Below are 19,384 nucleotides of genomic sequence, written 5' to 3'. Positions count from 1 at the left end.
AAGGCATGAGTATGTGTATACCCACCTGGCGCCCAACTCCCTGGTGGTCGAGGTCGGTCAACCACAGGGAACGGCAAGGTCAGCCAGCCCCGACCCCAAAGAACAAAGACTCTCAGAGACTGGACTCTTTCTGAAGAAAAATTTATTTGTCTTCGAGTTTTCAGTTACAAGTGGCAAACCGTCAGGCTCTTCTGGGCCAGTACGAATTCAATCTGTGGGGCTCCCTGCCCAAGTTTGAGGACTCCCTCCAGGAGCGTGATAGGAATGAGTTCAGGGCACTAATGGAAGAAGGGACAGCAGCTACTAGGGCATCCCTGCAGGCAGCCTCAGGTGCTGTGGACATGGCCACATGATCAATATCCTCCGTGGTGTCCATGAGATGGGCGTCATGGCTCCTGCTCTCTGGGCTGTCCAGCGAGGCTCAGTCTTCCATGCAGGATCTCCCATTCAAGAAGGCTCCGTTTGCAGAGGAAACAGATACAAGGCTGCATAGCGTGAAAGACACCCGCACAACCCTCCAGACTCTGGGCCTATGTCCCGGCTCCGGCAAAACCTAAGTTCAAGCCGCAGCAGACTCCTGCCCAGGCCGCCCTCCCGAAGTATGAGGCCTCCCATAAGAAGCAGTGGGACTATAAGAGATGCCCTCAGAGGCAGTCTTGGCCTGTCCCCCGGCCTGGGTCCTCCAAGGGCAAGCAGGTGGGGAAAAGGTGTTTTTGATGGGATGCTCAGGGGCACCCTGCCAGTCCTCACCAAGGATCCATCCCCAATAAAGCTACCCTTCTTCAACTGGTTGTGTGCTTTACTCCTGGAATGGTTGCGGCTAACCTTGGACTGATGGGTCCTCAACACCTTCTCCCTGGGTTACACCCTCCAGTTTACTTCCTCCCCGTCCAACCACCCCCATCCCTCTTGGGGGCCCCCTCACATGAAGCTCTGCTCGAGCAGGAGATGGGGCGGCTCCTAGAACTAGGAGTGATAGAGGTGGTGCCCAAGGAGTTCATGGACAAGGGGTATTACTCCTGTTGTTTTCTTATCCCGAAGGCCAAAGGGGGGGTTCAGGCCTATTCTGGACCTGCGAGGTCTGAACCAGTACATAGTGAAACTCAAGTTTTGCATGGTCTCCCTGGCCTCCATCATCCCCTCCCTGGATCCCGGGGACTGATACTGTGCCCTCAATCTACAGGATGCATACTTCCACATTCACATATTCGAGGGACCCAGGCACTTCCTCTGTTTTGTAGTGGGACAGAATCATTACCAATTCACGGTCCTCCCATTAGGTCTGTCCACTGCCCCCAGGGTGTTTACAAAATGCATGTCGGTGGTAGCGGCCTACCTCAGATGGCGGAGGGTCCAGATATTTCCTTATCTGGACAATTGGCTTGTCAAGGGCATCTCCCTGTCACAGGTGAGGGATCACGTGGCGCTCCTCCTGTCCACGAGCACCGCCTTGGGCCTGTTGGTAAACAACACCAAGTCCATGTTAGTCCCGGTCCAACACATAGAGTTTATCAGAGCGTTCCTGGATGCAGCGTCGGCCAGGGCCTCTCTCCCACCAGACAGATTCGAGACCCTGAAAGGTCTCATCGACTCGGTCACAAGGTTCCTGGTGACAACAGCCAGGGTTTGCCTGCAACTCTTGGGTCACATGTCGGCGTGCACATACATGGTCCATCACACCAGACTCCGGATGAGGCCCCTCCAGCTGTGGTTGGCCTCAGAGTTCTCCCAGGCTATGGACAGGATGGACAAGGTCCTCACCATGCTGGACTCTGTGATCACCTCCCTACGGTGGTGGTCTGCTCCAAACAACATGCTCCAAGGGGTCCCATTCAGGGACAGGGCCCCATTGTTGGAGCTGGTGTCTCCAATATCATATTGGAGTGTTAGTTCAGGACTGACTGACTGACTAACATCTACTGGATCACTAAAACTACTTCAGGAATTACCTGGCTCTCCTTGGAAGTCTCTTGACCAGCTACTGATTAGCTTTGACCCTTGTTTATTTTTAGAGATATGATAAGACCTCCTTCTCCAGTGCTAACTCTCTGCCTGTTTCTTACAGACTGAGAGCAGCTATCCCATCCTCTTCCCACATGGAATTTATTTATAATAGATACATGAATTGGGTATTTTATCTCCTGGATCATTAATCTATTGGAATTTGCCAGAAGCCATTTCATAAGAAATAACCTTTTTCATGACTAGACTGAGGAATGACAGTGCGCTGGTAACAGCCCATTTCTGTAAACTACAGTTGTCATTGGCTCTGATAAGATGATAGTGTAAGGGACGAACTCTCACTGTGTAATGACTAGCACAGTGGGGCCTTGACCTTGGCTGTGGCCTCTATATGCTATTGTAATACAAATAATGCTCAACATTACACCCTCTCCCCACACTGTCAATTAGGAAAGGGATCAGTTGTGAGTAAACAGTGTCTCTAAAATTTATCTGTCAGGTATTTTGAAAGTGTGAGACTCTTGAATTCCTGTAATAGAATCATAGAATATCTGGGTTGGAAGGGACCTCAGGAGGTCATCTAGTCCAACCCCCTGCTCAAAGCAGGACCAATGCGCAACTAAATCATCTCAGCCAGGGCTTTGTCAAGCCTGACCTTAAAAACCTCCAAGGAAGGAGATTCCACCACCTCCCGAGGTAACCCATTCCAATGCTTCACCACCCTCCTAGTGAAAAAGTTTTTCTTAATATCCAACCTAAATATCCTCCACTGCAACTTGAGACATCACTCCTTGTTCTGTTATCTGGTACCACTGAGAACAGTCTAGATCAGGGATGTCAAACACATGGGTTGCCTGCGTGTTCTTCCCTGCGGCCTGGCAAGCTCCCTGCGTCGCACCCTTCCCCCCACCCTCCAGCGCGCCGCATCCCCAGCCTACCTCCAGGCCAGGGGTGGGCAAACTATGGCCCCGGGCCGGATGCGGCCCGCAGATTTGCCAACCCCGTGGTGCTGGGGGCCTCGCGCCGCTCTGGGAAGCAGTGGGCACCGCTTCCCTGCGGCCCCAGGGAGCAGGGGAGCAGAGAACTCCATGAGCTGTTTTTGCCTGTGGGTACCTTCCCTGAAGCTCCCATTGGCTGGGAACGGGGAAGCGCGGTCAATGGGAGCTTCAGGGGAGGTACCCACAGGCAAGAACAGCTCACAGAGTTTTCTGCTCCCCCTGGGGCCACAGGGACAGGGTGCCCACTGCTTCCCAGAGCAGAGTGGCATGGGGGCCGGGGTCAGGGCCAGGGCAGGCAGGGAGCCTACCCTGGCCCCAGTGCTTGCCCCTGCCACCCCGGAGCCGCTCAAGGTAAACGGTGCCACACCAGAAACTGAACCTCTCCTGCACCCCACACCCAACTCTCTGCTCTGAGCCCCCTGCTGCACCCCAACCCCCTGCCACACCCCACACTCCCTCCTGCACCCTGTGGGCAGAGGTGGGGGTGGAGTGGGGGGCAGAGGAGCGGGGGGGTTGATGTGGCCCTCGGGCCAACGTACAAGTCCTCATGTGGTCCTCCTGGTGATTAGAGTTTGAGACCCCTGGTCCAGATCCATCCTCTTGGGAACCCCTTTTAGATAGTTAAAAGCATCTATCAAATCCCCCCTCATTCTTCTCTTCTGCAGGCTAAATAATCCCAGTTCCCTCAGCCTCTCCTCATAAATCATGTGCTCCAGCCCCCTAATCATTGTTGTTGCCCTCTGCTGGACTGTTTCCAATTTTTCCACATCCTTCTTGTAGTATGGGGCCCAAAACTGGACACAGTACTCCAGATGAGGCCTCACCAAAACCCAATAGAGGGGAATAATTACTTCCCTCGATCTGCCTGCAATGCTCCTACTAATGCAGCCCAATATGCCGTTAGCCCTCTTGGCAACAAGGGCACACTGTTGACTCATATCCAGCTTCTCCACCACTAACCCCTAAATCTTTTTCTGCAGAACTGCTGCCTAGCCACTCGGTCCCTAGTCTGTAGCGGTGCATGGGATTCTTCCGTGCTAAGTGCAGGACTCTGCACTTATCCTTGTTGAACCTCATCAGATTTCTTTTGGCCCAATCCTCTAATTTGTCTAGGTCCCTCTGTATCCTATCCCTCCCCTCCAGCGTATCTACCACTCCTCCCAGTTTAGTGTCATCTGCAAACTTGCTGAGGGTGCAATCTACACCAACCTCCAGATCATTAATGAAGATATTGAACAAAACTGGCCCCAGGACCGACCCTTGGGGCACTTCACTTGATACCGGCTGCCAACTAGACATGGAGCTGTTGATCACTACCCATTGAGCCTGATGATCTAGCCAGCTTTCTATCCACCTTCCTCTGGTAATCTCCTCTGGTCCCCTAAGTGGTGGTGATGCTCTCATACCCCTGTGTATTTTTACAGCCTTATACCCAAGATTTAATATAAACTTAAATACACACAACTCACAGTAGCCTTGCACGATGAACTGTTTGCAGTAGAAGCACTCTTTTGTAAATTCAATGTTTCATAAGGACTCTTCATGTAAAGCCTGATCCAATGCCCATTGAAGCCAGCTGGAGTATTTCAATTGACTTAAATAGGTATTGTGCATTTTTAGGGAGCCTGTCATAGTATCTAGGCACTCACTTGTCCTCTTATTTCTCCATACTCATAACTATATGTATTTAGGCATGTCATGTTGATCTCATTTACTGTTAGATTGTTAGTTTTATATATATATATATATATATATACACACACACAATCAATACAATTTTTTAATTTTCTTCTTTGGGTCGAAGCACTTTTCAATGGCTGCAAAGAACTCAGCAGCATTGTGAAGGGACCCTAAAGTAAAACAATTATAGACTACTCTAGTTATATTGTTCAAACTCTGTGAAATGCACAACAAAACAAACCCCGCAAAAACCAGAGTGTAGTGTAAAACCAGATTTTTAAATTTCAGATTTAATACACTAAGTTGATGAATAGTAACACTGGTAAGGAACCTTTTTAATGACTAATTTGCCTGTGTCCCTCTAAAAGTCAGATAATGTTGCTCTGATACAGTGGGTTTGTTGGGGTTGCAGGATGGTTCTTAAGTAGAGCTATTTCACTCTCTGAGCTCTCACTTGTGCATATGACAACAATTGTGGAAATAAACCTCTCAAGAGTCTTTAGTGTAAAAATAGGACTTGAAGTGCCTTTGTTATTTAAAAAAAAAAAAAAAAAAAGTAGTAAAATCTATCCATAAGCACATGGGCTCTTACGGGTCAGGCACCTTGTTCACATATGAACAGTTATGGCTCAGGAATGGCTGTTTAGTTGTTCAGTGACTCAGCTCAGAAATGGCTGTTTGGTTGTTCAGTGACTCAGAAACTTTTCTGGGCCTGCACCACCTTTTTGTTGCTAGTTTTTTGCCCTCTCGCAGCTGTCCTGCACAGTGACACTTTCTCTTTTTCTCCATTTTCCAGAGAGACAGATAGTTTTAGAATGGGGTGTGTGAGAAAACCAAGGCATAACAATCACAAAAGCATATTTAAAAATCTAGGTTGGGCTTATGGTAGAGTATGTGATCTTTGCAGAGCACTGCATGCATGTGTGGTTCAGTACGTAATTGCCAGTGATGTGTCTGATGGGCAATGTCTCAATCCGTTAGATGCATGGGGCTTTACATACAAGCGCCTGGAAAAGTTAGTACATGTGGAAGCTGAATTACAGCTTTATTTTGCAGCCCAGAGCCTACTGACAATACATCTTCTGTGTTCAAATTTGAAATGCAGATACCACATGACTTGCTTTCTGAGCGTCTAATTTTCTCCAGCAGGAAATGCGAGCTTGGGAGATAATTTTGCTCATTGAACAGCAAGGCAGTGTAATACATCTTTCCCAGGCTTTTGTTCAAGCTTGTTGATTGTAGGGAAAACATCGCTTAAGGAAGATGCTGCTTCTGAGGAATGAGGAAAAAGAAGGGTATGTATTTAGCACAAAAAGTGGCAACATTGGTCTCTTTATAGATTACATTAAAAACTTGTGCTGAAAGAACATTGAATGCAAAGTCAAGCACTCAGAAGTTAAGAAGTGCCAGATTGCTTGTTCAACCTTAATTCAGTCCGCTTGTGCGAATGCATTGTGAGACCGTTTTTAATTCCCTGATCATACTATATTTTTTCACAGGCCCCCTGCTTCGTTAAGTGGATGTATAGTTGTACAATATTTCTTATTTAATATGAGGTCCCGCAGACCTCATTTAACACAGACCATACAAACCCCACACTGAATACAAAACTTTTTTTCCCCTATTTTCTATGGTGCTCTCATCACAGTATCCAAGAGCTTCACGGACATTAATGAATTCATCTTCACAAAATCCCTCTGAGATTATGTGGAGATGAGGAATTGAGGCACAGAGAGATTAAAACCAAAATTGTTGATGTGTCCACTAGCACTGGGTGCCAATTTGAAACATCCAAGGGCCTAATTTGTTTGAGTACTTAGAATTTTTATAGAACACATGTTCAAAGCACAACTCCAGTTGACTTTAGTTGCATGTGTGAGCTTTCAGCACTTCTGCAAAGTGGCCTTGTCTCTCTCACTGGGTGAGGAAAATGAGGAACACACAATTAAAGAAAATAATGTGGAAAAAATAGTATGTGACCATGTAATTAAAGACAGGTTTCAGAGTAGCAGCCGTGTTAGTCTGTATCAGCAAAAAAAACAGGAGTACTTGTGGCACCTTAGAGACTAACAAATATATTTGGGCATAAGCTTTCGTGGGCTACAGCCCACTTCATGTAGCCCACGAAAGCTTATGCTCTAATAAATTTGTTAGTCTCTAAGGTGCCACAAGTACTCCTGTGGTTGTTTTTTTTTTTTTTTTTTTTTTTGTAATTAAAGGTTGTCTCATAATGCATATACATTATGGGGTACAAATTAAGGTTACATGGGCAACCTTAATTCTGGCATTTCCTAACTTTTGGGTGCTTGACTTTGCAACCTTAATATTTAATGTAGTTTTAATATCATTTCCTAATTTTTTAAAAAAGCAAATGCAAAACCAAATTCTATCTGTGGGACCATATTGACCCCCAATTTGGGTCATCAGCAGGGTTTGGACATTACATCTGCAGCATAGACCTCTACTACATGAGCTGAGTAAATGGTAGCAGCTGGGGGCTGAATATGTGGGTCAGGCCCTTGAGGGAGATCTGGCACATACTTTGCCAGTGGATTTCAACACTGTTTGCTGACAGTAGAGGAATGTAGGACATTGGGTTCAATTTCAGGTTATGGAGGGGAGTGTGCTCTAGTATTTATAGTCCCTTCTGCCTCTGATTTCCCTCTCTGCTCCAATCCTTCCCTCCATTTGCGCCTATATACCCCCTAGACCCTCCCTGCTCTTGTCTTTCCCCTTTGCTCCCTCCACCCCTCCCGGCTCCTGCAACACCATCTCCCAGTGTGTACCTTCCTCACCCCTCTGTTCTAAGTCAAACTGCTTCCTTTTTCTCCTTACTTCCCGGGCATCAGCAAGGGGAGCATTGAGAACACAGAAGAGACGATTTCCCTGTTGTCTGGTCTGTTGCCCACTACCATAGTGGCCCAGAGTAGCAATTGCAGAGAAAGTCCTGCTCCGCCTGCCCTTGCGGCCCCAGGATGGAGCATGCTCAGTCACTCTGTGCAATGGCACATGTGCAGTCCAGTCATATGTAGGAGCTATGTGGGGCTGGAGCATGGTCAGTGCACACAGAATCTTTAGAGAATTTAGCAGCCAAACTCTAACAAGTTTCTACTTAGCATATACAAATTGAGATTTTTCAGAGGCTCAGAGGTTGGCCAAATTTGGGTGTTCTCTCACAGTAAAAAGCACATCTCAGACACATAGGTTCTCCTTTGCCAAATTTCAAGAACCTGCTCCAAAGCATGGAGACTGTGGAGTTCCTTAAAGAAAAGTTCTTGGAATGAACTTAACATGAGGAAGGCAATGATGTTTTTTTTCCTACTCTCATTTTCAGAAATGACTAAAGCTAGATATACACTACAAACTTACATTGGTATAAGTACATCACTCAGGGGTGTGAAAACTCCATCACTGACAATTTTTCAAATCAAGAGTGGATGTTTTTCTAAAAGATCTGTTCTAGGAATTATTTTGGGGAAGTTCTATGGCCTGTGTGATACAGGAGGTCAAACTAGATGATCTTAGTGGTCCCTTCTGGCCTTTGAATCTATGAATACTGCTCTCTAGGCAGAGGAAGCAACAGTCATTCAGCTTTATTTAAACATTTAGATGGTCTAAGAATCCTAAACCTAATTTAAGTTCACACAATTACTGGAGAATTAAATCCCCCATCCCCATTTAAAAAACCCAGTAAAAACAGGTCATAACCTGTTCTCCCTCCCCCTCCCCCCCCCCCCCCACGGTTGGAAGGGCTTCTGCCCCACAGCAGATAAGAATCTGCAGGCATGAAGGTATTTCTTCCTGCTAAACTGAATCACTCCTTTTTTCCTGTCCTTCCTCCCTCCTTCCCCACATTTTCCCTAAGTTTCTAAGGTGCTACTCAAGGCTCTGGCATGGGATTCTGACTTGATTACTCAAAGCATAAGTACCTATCCCAGGAGACCTATTATTTCTTTCAGTAAGGCCTGATCTAAGGCTCAGACATTCTGCATCCAGAACCTACTTCTCATTTGATGCTTGGAGAGAACAGTGCAGGGTAGATTTATTTAATAATGATTTAAATCAGCAAGCAGGAAGCCTTGATTTAAATAATTGATTTTAATAGTTTTGCATTTGTACTTTATTTTCCTTAAGAGAGCTTGATTCTCATTGGTTGGTAACCATTAAAATGTGTTGATTTGCAACTAAATATATATAGCCTTTACGTTAAACTTGGTGCTGCTTTTTGCTAACCAGGAGGATATGTTATATCTATAAACATTTATTTAAGCAATTATGAAGCTTATCTTATATTTGAGCTTCTTAATCTTTCCATTTTTAGTATATTAGAAAATGGGAATAAAACCTTTTTCTTAGTAGATTTAGTTTTTGATTGCAATTTGTCAAGCTCTATTGAGAAGGAAATTCAAATTCAATTAAAAGTGCACAAAAACTGCATTTACATTTGTTTATTAAATAAAACTACTTTAAAAGTTCTGGATACATAAGAAAAAAATTATTAAAACACGTTTTGCATATAAAACTGATGTATTAAACAAAGGAAATAGCAGTAGTAGTTAGTGAATTGAAGTGATTGTTTCTGGTCATCATGTCTTTCAAGGTTTTAGAACTTTTAATATTCAGATATCCTGGCAATATCGGATAATTCATTCTGAAATCCCAGGTCTTTGACTCTTTAATGTTGCATTTCAGTGGAAGTGTTTCTTGATTTGGGTTCCCTTTAGTATTTTGCGTGGTCATGGGAGACTATCATTTATCACTGGTTGGATCTTAATTTAGTGACATCTAGCAGCTTTTGCAGCAATGTAGGACATAGTGGAGAGCATGTTCTTTTTATTAAACCTTTGCTGAAAAGGCTGCTGAACTGTGAGCTTTATCAGAAATTCCTTGCAGCTTCTCAAGGAAGCTTTTTTTGGTCCTTAATGTTCTCACCCATTTTATTGCCCCCAGGGGATTGTATTAGCTTCTTACTGGTAAAGCTTGTTTTTTGGTTGCAGAGCCTGCAGCCAGATTTGATTGAACACTGTCACTGATAGTGTGGTCTTTCATCATCATCTGCATCTTCTAAAACTTCCCTTCATAGAATTCATGTTGCTAAAATCTGTAGAGCACCCATGAGAGAGTCCAGTGTGTACTTCCAGCGATCCATACTATCTAGATGCACAGGTTAGGTCAGGTGCCTGCTTTATTAGGGCAGCATTGCAGTCCCTATATAAACCATCTTACTCAGCTGTTCACCTAGTCACTAGTGCAAGCGTGTGGTTCCTGAAGAGGGCACAACTCTGGAGGCAATTTAGTGTAGTAAGCCTGATTACTTAGCAGTAACTGCGCTTCCCAAAATACTGGTTTTCCATAGATCAGTGCTTCTGTGGTAGCATTCCTCTGGAGTCTGTTCTGGACAGGAAAAGGGGAACTGAAGAGTATGAGGAAGCAGCAGTGGTGCCTCTCTTTGGCTCCTGTAGGAGCAGAGCAGCTCACGTTAAGAGGTGGGTAACCTCACTGCAGCATAACTGCTTTTAATGTTTTGAGGGTTTTGTCTGAGCACAGAGTTCCAAGAGTCTGGATTTAAGGAAGAAATCTACTCCGAGACCTCAAGTTACTGGGAACTTAACCTAGGTTTTTTCTGATACTTTATCTATTGTACCTAACTATCTTTCATGCACCTTATGTCCCAACCCCAAGTATGCAGACTCTTTACATTGGTTTTCCTGTAAATTTCAGCACTTTATCTTAACTTAATTTACAGGTATTAGACTAGTTTCAGAGTAGCAGCTGTGTTAGTCTGTATCTGCAAAAAGAAAAGGAGGACTTGTGGCACCTTAGAGACTAACCAATTTATTTGAGCATAAGCTTTGGTGAGCTACAGCTCACTTCATCGGATGCATTCAGTGGAAAATACAGTGGGGAGAGTTATATACACAGAGAACATGAAACAATGGGTGTTACCATAACGAGACTAGTGACAGAAATAGAAGGTTCGAATACTGTTTTCATTTCCTCATGCCTGGGGGAATCCCCGCTTTTTATCTAGTTATTGCTTTTCTTTCCCAAACATCTAGCTTCCTAGGAGTGACAGTGGACGAGAAGCTGGATATGAGTCAGCAGTGTGCCCTTGTTGCCAAGAAGGCCAATGGCATTTTGGGATGTATAAGTAGGGGCATAGCGAGCAGATCGAGGGACGTGATCGTTCCCCTCTATTCGACATTGGTGAGGCCTCATCTGGAGTACTGTGTCCAGTTTTGGGCCCCACACTACAAGAAGGATGTGGATAAATTGGAGAGAGTCCAGCGAAGGGCAACAAAAATGATTAGGGGTCTAGAACACATGAGTTATGAGGAGAGGCTGAGGGAGCTGGGATTGTTTAGCCTGCAGAAGAGAAGAATGAGGGGGGATTTGATAGCTGCTTTCAGCTACCTGAAAGGGGGTTCCAAAGAGGATGGCTCTCGACTGTTCTCAATGGTAGCAGATGACAGAACGAGGAGTAATGGTCTCAAGTTGCAGTGGGGGAGGTTTAGATTGGATATTAGGAAAAACTTTTTCACTAAGAGGGTGGTGAAACACTGGAATGCGTTACCTAGGGAGGTGGTAGAATCTCCTTCCTTAGAGGTTTTTAAGGTCAGGCTTGACAAAGCCCTGGCTGGGATGATTTAACTGGGAATAGGTCCTGCTTCGAGCAGGGGGTTGGACTAGATGACCTTCAGGGGTCCCTTCCAACCCTGATATTCTATGATTCTATGTTCTGAGAGGTCTTGCCCTCTTGGCCATTTCTCATCGGTACCTCCTCTTTTCCCCCCTCCTGTCAACTTATCAACTGTCATGGAATTTTCCAATTGTAAGGATCCATCCCTTCTTTCACTTTAGTTTAAATCTTTTCTTCTCTTAGGCTTGAAATTTCAGCTGCTCTGTTTCCAGACAGCTCATTATAATGAGGAGCTGAAAGCCTGTGCTGTCTTGTGGGTATAATTCATAAAATAATTTGTATTTAAAAAAAGAAATCTGAAAATGGCTGAGAACTTAAAAATTGGATGGTAACAGCTTGTGAATCCCAGTGATAATTGCATCTGGTGATATTTTGAACAGAAAGAGCGCTCAGCCATACTGGTAGCTGCTTCCATAACTTCACACTTACTCAACAGACATTCTAGGCTTCAGGTGACACACAATGATGTTCCTGGAATCTTACTATATAGATCATAGTAGTGTATTGGGGCCCTGTTTTTGGTTGGTTCCTAAGTGCCAGCTAGCCACCATACAAACAGAGTAGTAGATAATGCCTGTCTCGAAGATCTTACAAGCTAAATAGATAAGACTGCCAAAGGGTAGGGGAAGGGGGATATAACACAATGTGGTGATTGTGTAGGGAGTGCTGCCGTGTACTCATACACCCCCTCCTTTCTATAGGCACTGGATAGTAATAGTAAACTCTGAGTTTGTGTCAGGTGAGTGAAAATGTAATTTCGAACTGCTATTTCAGTGTGATTGGCAGGCTTAGTCTTAGACATAAAAATCTTCAAGATTAAAAGTGACAGAAGCCAATTGTGCTTTCAAATTGCTCATGGAATAATTTCTTTCTATTATAATAAATACTCCTTCCTGTTTGACATCCCTTTCAGGAGCTGGCTGTGTATCCTTAAGCCATGTAGGATTGCAGCCTGGCAGCCTCAGTGCAGATTTCCTCGTGCTGCCCCACTAATGACTTCAATCTAGACCTGAAGGGACCCACATTCTCTGTAGGTGGAAGGTGGCACAGTCTCCATGGCAGTTCAGTTGGTCCTGGGCTGCTTCTGGAGCAGAGACTGACAACTCTGATTTTGCTCTATAAACACTTATCCCTCAAGGCTATTAAGTATTGACGGAAGACTGTAAACTTGACTCACCTAGGACCATTTAGTTTTGAGCTTTATTACTGAAGACGTAGGAGTTTGTATAAGAGCATGAAGTCAGGTGGAATATGTTTAATTTTTCGCCATCCAGTCCTTAATCTCTTCTTTTCCCTCCCAGTGTTGGGAATTAAGCAAATCATAAACAGGTATCTGAGGCTTGTAACATGCTGTGCTTTCAGACAAGGATCTCAAAGCACTTGACATTTTTTAACTTCATGACATCCCAGAGAGGTAGGTCAGTATTATCCCATTTTACAGATATGGAAACCAAAGCACTTGAAAGGTTGAGGACATAATCCGGCAAGAAGCTGAGTGCCCTCAGTTCACTTTGAAGTCAGAGAGAGTTGAGGATGTTCAGCACCTAACATTTTACAGGATCAGGCCTTATATTACTTGCCAAAGGTCACATGAGTCATTGTCAGATCAAGGGATAACCTAGAGTTTGACTCTCTTTAGAGACTATTAGATGACACTGCTTGCCATATGTGACCCGTTACAGAAATATGCAGTAGACTGGAAAACGAGGAAAATTACTAAGAACAATAATTTTAAGAATAGTAAAAATAGTTGGCAGCCTGTATCAAGCAGAGTGCCCCAGGGGTCAGTCCTGGGGCCAGTTTTGTTCAACATCTTCATTAATGATCTGGATGATGGGATTGATTGCACCCTCATCAAGTTCGCGGATGACACTAAGCTGGGGGGAGAGGTAGATGCACTCTAGGATAGGGATAGGATCTAGAGTGACCTAGAAAAATTGGAGGATTGGGCCAAAAGAAAGCTGATGAGGTTCAAGAAAGACAAGTGCAGAGTCCTGCACTTAGGATGGAAGAATCCCATGCACCGCTACAGACTGGGGACCAACTGACTAAGCGGCAGTTCTGCAAAAAAGGACCTGCGGATTACAGTGGTGGAGGAGCTGGATATGAGTCAACAGTGTGCCCTTGTTGCCAAGAAGGCTAACGGCATATTTGGCTGCATTAGTAGGAGCATTGCCAGCAGATCGAGGGAAGTGATTATTCCCCTCTATTTGGCACTGGTGAGGCCACAACTGGAGTTACTGCGTCCAGTTTTGATTCCCCCACTACAGAAAGGCTGTGGACAAATTGGAGAGAGTCCAGCGGAGGGCAACTAAAATGATTAGGGGGCTGGGGCACATGTCTTACGAGGAGATGCTGTGGGAATTGGGCTTATTTAGTCTGCAGAAAAGAAGAGTGAGGGGGGATTTGATAGCAGCCTTCAACTACCTGAATGGGGGTTCTAAAGAGGATGGAGCTAGGCTGTTCTCAGTAGTGGCAGATGACAGAACAAGAAGCAATGGTCTCAAGTTGCAGTGGGGAGGTCTAGGTTGGATATTAGGAAAAACTATTTCACCAGGAGGGTGATGAAGCACTGGAATGGGTTACCTACGGAGGTGGTGGAATCTCCATCCTTAGAGTTTTTAAGGTCAGGCTTGACAAAGCCCTGGCTGGGATGATCTAGTTGGTGTTGGTCCTGCTTTGAGCAGGGGTTTGGACTAGATGACCTCCTGAGGTCTCTTCCAACCCTAATCTTCTATGATTCTATATACAAGCAACTATAGATATGAGCTTTTAAGGGCTTTTGTTCCTGTATTGATAAATTCAAAGTTCTTAAGGTCCCAGGGTTTAGCAAATCCACAAAGCAGCATTCTGAAGCATAGCTATGCAGTGGGGAACCACTCAGCCGCTCTTCTGGACATAAAACCAAAATGTTGATTGCTCTAAGACCTTAAAAAAAAAAAAAAAACTGGTATAGGATCTTTTAAACTGTGTGTTTTCAGATCACCTTCCATCTAACAGCACTTTTAAATTACATTTTCACCCAAAGTTAAAAGCATGCTACACCCCAGAGAGATGGAGGGAATTCCTTTGTTTCCTTTAACACTGGCAAGAACTTAATCCAAGGAGTGGATTAGTCTGACAGGAGAGTAAAGGTATTGCTCTAGCAAATAACTTGAGCCAGACAAACTTTGTATCTGTTGAAAGGACAGAACCACTGAAATGATTTTGATAAATTAGTTGGCAACTCTAGAAAACAAAGCTTTTAAGCCCCTCTTTTACCCTCAGGCTTGATTTGGTGCTGGCAGGTGCAGCTCATTCCTATAAACTCATTGATAGTGAAGATATTTAACCTAGAGTTAAATGTCTGATCAGTGACCTAGCAAGATTAGGCTCTCCTGCAGGGAGTGGACTTTATTATGGTAATCCTCTACTCAAAAAGCACTACTTACTGAAAGTTTGCTGTATGGTACCGTATAGCATAGTGGGTACAATTCTTTATGTGAACCTTTGAGCACAGCAGGCTCTGTACATTGGACGCCTCCATGCTTTACGTTGCCAGAAGTGCTGTTTTATGTGGATTAATTTTTCACTTGGTTTACGTGGCCATGCTGATCTCTGCAGAACAGATAAAACAAACAAATCAGTGCTGTCTGTAGCCTTAGTAAACATTTGCAATCATTGGGACATACTGCAGGCTCAGCTCAGAGAAAATGCTGCTTGTGTAGGATCCATGTTTCTGACTTCAGAAGCAGCTTGTTCGTGAATATGTTATAGGTAGCATTTTCCTACCAGTCTGGTACTTTCAGTTGTAATTTCAGACAGTGTAATGATATCAGTGATGAAGGTACATATGGGTTTTTAACTCTTGTTAGCACACTTCATTAGTTCATAGGCTTGCTATAAATTTGATATTGACCTGCACCTCTTTTGAAGTTAGGCATGTTGTCCCTTGCTGGTAGATTCTGGTGAAGAATAACTTTTGTCAAATTGAAAAGCAGACACTTTCCTTGAGTGTGGCCTCCTGTGATTTTATCAGACACTTTATCTAATGGGTTCCAACCGTCAGAGGAGTGAAGTTTTGGAATAGCCTTCCAAGGGAAGCAGTGGGGGCAAAAGATCTATCTGGCTTTAAGATTAACTCGATAAGTTTATGGAGGAGATGGTATGATGGGATAACATGGTTTTGGTAATTAAATATTCATGGTAAATAGGCCCAATGGCCTGTGATGGGATATTAGATGGGGTGGGATCTGAGTTACCCAGGAAAGAATTTTCTGTAGTATCTGGCTGATGAATCTTGCATATGCTCAGGGTTTAGCTGATCACTATATTTGGGGTCGGGAAGGAATTTTCCTCCAGGGCAGATTGGAAGAGGCCCTGGAGGTTTTTCGCCTTCCTCTGTAGCATGGGGCACGGGTCAGTTGCTGGAGGATTCTCTGCTCCTTGAAGTCTTTAAACCATGATTTGAGGACTTCAGTAGCTCAGACATAGGTGAGAGGAGTGGTAGGTGAAATTCTGTAGCCTGCTTTGTGCAGGAGGTCAGACTAGATGATCATAATGGTCCCTTCTGACCTAAAAATATTGAATATCTATGAACACTTGGGTGGTTTTGTTGACTCTGAAATGCTGGCTGTATGTAGAATTTATTTTTTTGGGGCAGTGGAAGTGGGACAGGAGAGGACTGTGACTCAAAATGAAGAGCTGCCTCACTTTTTTCCTCAGTCTCCAGAGTTCCTTTCTAAGGCCATTTTTATTCCATGCCCGATGGAACAATACCATCACCTGTTAAATTTGACCTTGGATGACCAAGGATTGTGCATTGAAATGAATCAAATGAGCTTGAGGAATCTAAACTTTTTAGCCCTCAGTTATAACTTGGTCCATTTTAATAAACAAAATATTTGCCTAGAATAGCAATGTTTTTAAAAGGGTGAACTGGAAGTCTTTTTAAAAAGTTGTCAATATTGGTAAGTAACAGAATATACGTAATATAAAATTTTGTCTCTACTCTTGGTCCACTCACATTATAAGTTAAGTGCCAGTGGCAATCCTAGTTTAGCACAGCTTAAATAAAACAGCTCTGTGTAGGGGAGGCAACGTTTCCTAGTGGATAGAGCACTGGATGGAGACTTAGAAGACCTGGGTTCCATTCCTGGCTCTACCACTGACCTTGCTGGGTGACCTTGGACACAGCACTTCACCATTCTGCCTCAGCTTCTCCATTTGTAAAATGGGGGTAATGATACTTCTTTTCGAAACTGATTTGAGCTGTATTGATGCAAAGCACTATATAAGAGGTAGGTACCTACGTTATGTAAAGCAAACAAAGCTTTGTTTTCTGTTGGTTTGACTGTCCTAGCCCACAGCAGCAGTGTCTGGATCTCCACTGCCCAGTCTCCAATGTTTTTGCTGCAACAAATGCTTTATAAATGCAGATATAAATCAAAATCTATCCACAGCGTTATAGAAGTTTTGTTATATTTAGCAGCTCTAAGCATAATTCCTCTTGTCTTGCTTTCTAGCCACTTTCTTGTTTTCCTGCTTTCTCTCCATTCCCAGCATGCCTTACATTCCAGGGAAATTCCCCCTCCCTCTATTTAAAGGCACAGATGTAATCACTCTGCCACTTACAAATACATCTTAAAATAATAATTTAAAAGTTTTTCCTCGTGCTTACCTGCCAATGCCATAAAGTTCAGGTTTCTCTTCTGGTACAATAGGTACCAACAACTTATAAATGTGTGTTTTTATTCTAGCTCTAGCACTAGAAGTTTTTTCTAATGCATTTAGAGCCCACTCAAAGCCCATTGGGGTCAATGAGACTTTTGGATTCCTGTCAAATTTCCCTAATTTTTCTCAGTCTGTTTCCTCACATTGGCGTAAACATTTACATCTTCCTATTATTTCATACGATGCTCTATAGGCAGACAAAAGACAGTCATGTTCCTGTCCGGAGGAGCTTACAGCTTAAATAGGAGCTTATAGTAGATGTTAATTAAATCCCTCACTACTCTACCCTGCAAATAATTGTGAATAATGGTGTCTCTTCACATTTATAATAGCACTTTGCAAACCTTAATTATCATTCTCTGTTTTGGTAAAATGTTGCTGTTAAATTGTCATTTTGCCTGTGTGTCATCTAGTCTGACACCAGTTTATCGTCAGACATTGTCTGCGCTGATCCCCGCACCCCCTCCACGCACAGAGCAGTTTTGTTCCCTCCACATTCCGCCCCAGTGCACACACCCACACCTTTATCCTTTGCATTCAGGAAGCAGTGCTATCTTAAAGCCTGGCCTGGGAAGCTTGTACAACCTCCTTGCTGAAGTGAACCATATCAAATTCAGTCATTTAGAAGTATAATAGCTAAGAGGCACCGACAGAAAACCCAGCATACTCTTGCCAAACCAGGAACTGGTTTAGGATGCTAGTATCATCTGTAGGATCCCATTGTGATAGCTAGGAGTCCTCCATCAATGATAGCCAGAAATTGGACACATTTTCTAAACACATTTTTTTTGTCTTGTTGCATGTGTATTAACATACAGAGGTGGTGTATGCACTTGTATATGTATTGTGCATTGTTATCAAAACACTTTAATAGGTGTATACATTTTAAATTCCCATTTTCTGCCCCTCAAAGGTACATCTAGGATTTGGCAATATACTTGTATTATTAACTGCATGTAATTAATTGGCACAGATATGCCAATAGGCATCTTTAGGTAACTGTGAGCCTTTAATAAAGCCTTATGCTATTCCCCTTGAATCTCTCCTGTCTTCCGCTGAGCTCTTCAAGACTGCCAATCTGGCTTGTTAAGCCCTATCAGTCAGAACTCCCTTCCTGCTCAATGACGCTTCCTCCCATGCACTGCTTTGTCCCTCATCCTACACATTCTCTGTTGATTCCCATACATGCCTGGCAAACCCCAGACTGTTTATAAGGTTTCAGGTAAATTGTGGGTTGGAGAGAATAGAGGGAGTCTTTATGGACAATTGTGAAACACTGAGTTTTCTGAGATCTCATAGGAACATGGAATTGCCAGACTGGACCAGATCATTCAAATAACTGCAGGTGGTTGGACTTTCACAAAACAACCAAATATTGAAAGACTTGCAGTAAAATCACATGATGGCAACACTGGGATTCTGACTTTGGGCCTATGGAAATTGTAACTTTTGGTGTAAGTTAAACCTTGCAGGAGCCCAGTAGGCTCTATTTGACTCAGAATTTGAGTTCATTCAGGCCCCAGTGCTTTCCTCTGTCCCAGCTCTTACTGATGGGTCTCTGCTGCTTTTGTTTTTCTTTCTGAAGTGATTAAACATTTCAGTTCGGTTTATACAGTAGTAGTAACCGGAGATGCGCACACACCCTCAGGAGGGACAAGTGACCATGAAAACGACACTCAAACGCTTTCTTTTATGTTTTGCTAGATAAATATTTAGGAGTGTGCAGCTGTGCCTGGGAGGTCAGCAGCATTGCCAGGCTCCTATGAACTACTCTTTCCCAGGAAAAAAAAGAATCACAAATAAGGGATGTCTTTGTTAACCTGGCTCCTCTAAGTTATTTTCTGACTGGATGTAATTTTCTGGTGAAAGTACACCCTAAAGGGTAGGGTGTGCTGCTGGCAGTAATTTCTCAGCATTTAAAGGCATCTGAACACTTTGTGGTTTATAAATACTCCATTCTTGATTTTATCAAGCTTCTTCAAATCCCATTCCTTCTTCCATTCCTCTTTAAAAACCTCATTAAAATTGTAGAACTGGGCACACTGATGGGTCTGATTTCACTGGAAAATCATGTGTGCTGTCAGTCTTAGCAAAAGTTCTGCCACTCAGCATAACATAAACCATATACACTGAAGTAATTCAACCTAGTGACTTACTGGTAAGTGTCGCTGCTTTTTCTTCACATTTCAGTATCCCCAAGAGAGATCACGGGTGAAAAAATGTCCTACAAAGAGTTTCTGGATCACAGCGAGACCTGGGCGATGGATGATAGAGACCTTTGCTTTGAATCACAGTCGATATTCAGACCCATGGAGGAGACAGGTATGGCTGT

The 19,384-nt window shown here is 43.8% G+C and overlaps 1 protein-coding gene across 9 annotated transcripts in view; it reads left to right on the top strand.

Moving 5' to 3' along the window:
* Positions 1 to 19,384, top strand: part of MAP4 (microtubule associated protein 4) — a 274,912-nt gene that overhangs the window by 137,055 nt on the left and 118,473 nt on the right. For all 9 annotated transcript variants that reach the window (XM_048837267.2, XM_048837273.2, XM_048837274.2 and 6 more), the window contains exon 5: positions 19,243 to 19,374. In XM_048837267.2, the coding sequence (XP_048693224.2) occupies positions 19,243 to 19,374 (132 nt within the window). The remainder of the gene's footprint in view (positions 1 to 19,242; positions 19,375 to 19,384) is intronic.

This window comes from Caretta caretta, chromosome 2 (assembly GCF_965140235.1).
Source record: "Caretta caretta isolate rCarCar2 chromosome 2, rCarCar1.hap1, whole genome shotgun sequence".
NCBI classification, from domain to species: domain Eukaryota; kingdom Metazoa; phylum Chordata; order Testudines; family Cheloniidae; genus Caretta; species Caretta caretta.
Note: the sequence above shows the minus strand (reverse complement) of the source record. Positions and strands in the feature narration are given on the sequence as shown.